This window comes from Sardina pilchardus, chromosome 13 (genome assembly GCF_963854185.1).
Source record: "Sardina pilchardus chromosome 13, fSarPil1.1, whole genome shotgun sequence".
NCBI lineage: Eukaryota > Metazoa > Chordata > Actinopteri > Clupeiformes > Clupeidae > Sardina > Sardina pilchardus.
Genome location: NC_085006.1, coordinates 29,094,836 through 29,099,835, shown reverse-complemented (window position 1 = coordinate 29,099,835; position 5,000 = coordinate 29,094,836). Strand labels below are relative to the sequence as shown.

Below are 5,000 nucleotides of genomic sequence, written 5' to 3'. Positions count from 1 at the left end.
TCAGTGTAAGATGCCAATGCCTTGTTTCGTACAATGACAACACAGATAGACTTTAGTCTACTTAAAGAGACCCTATGCAACTTTCTGCAGGAGACGATTGCTCTTTGTTTACATCTGGAAGTCTGAGACGAAGAACGACGCTTGCAATTTATATATTTAAATATAGCCTATACATGTATAAATATACAAGCTAAAGCTGTCGGGGAAGCTCTGCAGAGAAAATGCAAGCATAAAACGAGCGAAAACGAACAACGAAACCGAAACCAGAGATGAAATCGCCAATCCTGCATAGTTCCTCTTTAATCGATCTGACTTGACACCAGCGCTGACCAGAGCAGCTCGTGTGGACTCACTTCCGTCGACGTTGGGCGTGGCGAAGTTGATGCGCTTCTCGGCGGAGCCGGCGCTGTTGGTCACCTTCATCTGCAGCTCGTACCACGTGGCCTCCTGCAGGTCGTACAGGATGTAGGTCTTGGTCAGCGAGCTGCGCTGCGCCCGCGTCCACGCGTTGCTCTCCACCGGACGGTACTCCACGATGAAGGACGTGATGGGGCAGCCGCCGTTGTTCCAGCCGTTCAGGTTGAGCTGCACACGCGTGGAGTTGATGCTGGCAAACAGCTCGTGCTCCTTCACAAACTGGGGCTCTGTGGCACGGAGGGAGGGAGGGAGGGAGGGAGGGAGAGAGGGAGGAGAACATCATCTACATAGCTCACTTTGGGAGAGCATTTTGGAGCTACAAAAGGGATCTGTCATTAAACAGTTCCACACGTTTTTGAATTAAACTGTTGCTTAATTTTGGTCAAATCTTAATAAAACGTTAATTCAGTGAGGAAATGAGAGGTGATGAGGAGTGGGTTTCAGTCTGGCACTGAAAGTAGGAAAAAGCTTTTAATGCCCATATTATTATATAATCTGAATTCCTTAGATTTATTCATCTGGCTGACACTTTTATCCACAGCGACATACAGTACATATGTCAAGCATTACAAGGGCCGGGCACCCCAGAGCTACAAGTGCCTTGCTCAAGGGCACAACGCTGGTGGTCGGGACTTGAAGCCACAATTTGTCAGGGTACCGCATGCTAGCCCAGTTCCTCAGCCACTATGCTACTACTGCCTAGCAACCTTGTTCAAAGTAAAAGTCCTCCCGCTCTGAGAGGAGAGGTTGCTATGGTGGTCCTCTTCCGGTTCCTACCTTTGCCGTGCGTCTTGGCCTCGATGATCTCGCTGATGCGCCCGGGTCCGACGGCGTTCTGCGCGGTGAGGGTGAACTTGTACCACGTTCCACACTTGAGGTTCTCCAGACGGTACGAGCGCTCGCTGGGGCTGATGGGGAAGCTCCCCCACTTCTCACTGTTGTCCTCTGAGTACTGCAGGATGTAGCCTACATAGGGACATGACACCATACAGTACATACAGTTAGGATGTAGCCTACATAGGGACATCATAGGGTCTTAGATCAGAATTGAATAGATCAGAATCTATGTTGTCCAATCACATGGAAGCTTATCTTGGTCTCAATGACAAGACCTCATAACGACTAACAACAACCACACAGAGGCTTCATACACCATGAGCTGAAAGACACATGACATACGTAGAGGTGAACCAAGTAGACCCCCAGCCAGAACAGGGAGGGACCGAACGAATCCAGCGCCAACTCCAATCCACTCCTGCCCCTACTAAACAGGGCTCTGACCCGTCTGGTCCCAATCAGGCAAAATGCACTCTAGCTAATGGGAACATCGGCCCAATGACACGCTGCAGCCATATTGGATTTAGAGCGCCATTAAGTTGAAGGCCTTCTGAATCGTGAGGAACTGTAGTCTACTTTCACAACGCATTTTTTGGTTTGTCTGTTGTATGATAAACAACAACAACAACACCTCCTGAACTACAGTGGGAGATGCAGCAAATGAATGAGATGGCGGAAGGTCTTGACTCGCTGAACTTCATGAAAACATTGCTCTTGCTGGTGAATGCATATGTATAAGACAGTAACCCTGACATATGCCTTGTTGTGAGGATTGCCTCACCCCCCCCCCCCCCCCCGCCTCATTTCCATTCCCAGCATAGATCATTTTATAGGAGGCCAGGGGCCCGCCAGACATAACTCACCCCACTGCCTCATGGGTAGGTCTTACTGCAGCCTGGGTTGCGGTTAAGTGATGAAGGGCATAAAACATGTTGAGTGCCCTCGCTCACCTCAGCAAACTAACTAAGCGGATAGAGGCTGAGCCTCTGGAGCGGACGAGGCCCGAGTCCGGCGTGGATCCGGCGGACGCGGGCCAGACGCGGCCCGGCTCTGGGGCCGATCTGGGCCAGGTCCTGATTCAGCTGGGAGGTGCAGGCGGGAGGGCCGGACTCCCACTTTAAATGAGCGCCCACCCCCAAGTGCCCCAGGGGCGAGTAATCCCTGCGTGATGAATTACAGCAGCACGGCTGCGCTGATTGGAAGTCCTTTTAATCTTCCTGCTCAAGCCCCTTGCTCAACCTCCTGTTCTCCTTCATCTTACACTCTCTCTCTCTCCTCCCTCTTCCTCTCTCTTCCCTCTATCTCCTCTTCTATCCCCCCCATACCTCAGCTCTCTCTGGCTTTGCTTGTTCAATACCCAGCGGTGTATCGCTCTAGTGCCAGGAGACTGGGCACGGGCAGTGGGAAGGGCGAGGGCATCCGGCTCTCACCCTCTGGTGCCCTGGACCTCCACCCTCAAAGCCCCACTGGCAGCGCGGCACTGGGGTATCAGAAGGGGTATGTCTGGGTCAGGTCTGCCACCCCGCCGCCCCAATCTACCCCACTGCATAGCGTGTAAACATGTGGCAGTATGGAGGCTCACAGGGGTCATTCTGAGCCCCGCGTACAGTAGTACACATGCAGTGAATAGGGTCTGGATCTGAGCCAGGCCTGCACCAGTCACAGCGGCTACCAAGGAACGTCTGTGCTGCCAGTACTAGGGCATGATGAGGGCGAGGCCACGGTCAGACCAAGGCCAGGTCAGACTCAGGTCAGTTCAGGGCCAGGTCAAGACTGGATGAGCTCAGACTGAGGAGTGGGATTGGCTGAGACGAAGACGAAGGCGTGGGATTGGCCGAGGAGAGGACTGAGGCATGTGACTGGCTGAGATTAAGATTGAGGCATGGGATTGGCCGAGGAGAGGACTGAGGCATGTGACTGGCTGAGATTAAGATTGAGGCAAGGGATTGGCTGAGGTGAAGATTGAGGCAAGGGATTGGATGAGATTATGATTGAGGCGTGGGATTGGCTGGCCCGCTCACCTCTGATGGAGCTGCCTCCGTTGTCCCCTGGGATCCAGGACAGCGTGATGGTGGTGGTGGTCGTCTTGGTGACGGTGAGCCGCGGCTGGTCAGGTGGTACTGTGGGAGGAGGAGAGGAACAGAGGAATGGAGAAGAGCAGAGAGGAGGAATGGAGGAGAGGAGCAGAGGGAAAGAGAGGGGTAGGAAGGAGGTGAGGAGCAGAGAGGAGGAGAGGAAGAGAGAGGAGGAGAGGAGGAGAGGGAAAGAGATGGGTGGAAAGGAAGAGCGGAATAGAGAAGAGGAAAGGGGAGCAGAGAAGAGGAGAGGGGGGGAAAGGAAGAGAGGAATAGAGAAGAGGAGAGGGGAGCAGAGAAGAGGAGAGGGGTGGAAAGGAAGAGAGGAATAGAGGAGAGGAGAGGGGAGCAGAAAAGAGGAGAGGGGTGGTTGTGAGTGTCACAGTTTCAACACATCACCATGCACATCAAGTGCTCTCACAGCATCACACAGTACAGTAGATAGCTTCAGTCAATTCAGCTAATGAACTAGATTAAGGCTTTAATTGAAGTCTTTCTTCACTGCTGTTCTCCTCAGGGAGGCCAACGTACTGTACTTATACTGTATAGTCTAATGGGGAGGCACGTTCTGTACAATGCTTCACTGAAGGGAAAAGGAGAGTTGGACTTCTATGCATAGTATATCTGCACCTCCACCCTCTTATACACTTACATGGCATGGCTTACATGTCTACCCTCATGTCTAACTCTTATATTATTACTATGTTAAGTTTATTTTAATTGTCCATATATTTATATTAGTACTGTTATTATTATTACTATGCTTACATTTTGTACTGTACATATTTATTACTGGTCACTAGAATTTAATCTTGCACTGTTGCACTGTTGGACTTATTTGCACTACCAACTTGACACACACCTCAGACTGGATCACAGTACCAATCCTCAGTACATTCATGCATACCTTATCTATAGTATTCTGCTGCTCCTTTAGTCATGTTGATTGTTGATTTGCTTTTTAATTTTCCTGTTCACTTTGTTTACATTGTACTGTATGTTGTGTGTGGTGTCTTAAGCTGCTGGGACTTTGAATTTCCCCTTGGGGATCAATAAAGTATCTATCTATCTATCTATCCATTAAAAATTCATCATTTGTCCTTGAGGAGAAACTATTTGTCCAAAGCCATTTCTATTACCGACTACTACACTCAGCCGCAAGTGCATTCCTCTCTTAGTAGTGCAATTGATGGCATTGCTACCGCTGCGGTCTGCCCACCAGATTACAAGAACCTAAACACAAGGCTGATATTCTGGACTAGAGCGATATCTCATGTAGGATGTGACTGTCCTGTCCTATAGGTGACCTACCTTGAACCTGGAGGTTAAGTCTGATGTCATCATAGCCCCAGCTGTTGCTGGCCACGCAGCTGTAGTACCCAGAATCCTCTGCTTTCACCGTGCGGATGATGAAGCTACCGTTGCTATGGACACTGCGGCGGCCGTCGATCTGGACCGGGGCTGGTGTTCCGTTGCTACGAGAGTCACCACAGACAGGACGTTTGATTTGAACTCAAATCCTCTGATTCCTTGATTGAATAATGGCAACAGCAATACATATCTGTCACCGGATTGGTCATGTTTGAGTGATTGACACTTACGTTTCCTTCAGCCATTTGATGGTGGGGGCGGGGTCACCCACAGCTCTGCAGGGTAGAACGATGTCCCTCA

The 5,000-nt window shown here is 50.4% G+C and overlaps 1 protein-coding gene across 1 annotated transcript in view; it reads right to left on the bottom strand.

Annotated features, from left to right (window-relative positions):
* LOC134099086 (cell adhesion molecule DSCAM-like) overlaps window positions 1–5,000 on the bottom strand; it is a 162,570-nt gene that overhangs the window by 13,639 nt on the left and 143,931 nt on the right. Inside the window, exons 22-26 of the mRNA XM_062551804.1 lie at window positions 4,931–5,000; window positions 4,641–4,804; window positions 3,276–3,374; window positions 1,195–1,383; window positions 354–644 (exon numbers count right to left, since the gene is read on the bottom strand). The exon at window positions 4,931–5,000 is cut by the window's right edge and continues 48 nt beyond it. Of these exons, the coding sequence (XP_062407788.1) occupies window positions 354–644; window positions 1,195–1,383; window positions 3,276–3,374; window positions 4,641–4,804; window positions 4,931–5,000 (813 nt within the window). The remainder of the gene's footprint in view (window positions 1–353; window positions 645–1,194; window positions 1,384–3,275; window positions 3,375–4,640; window positions 4,805–4,930) is intronic.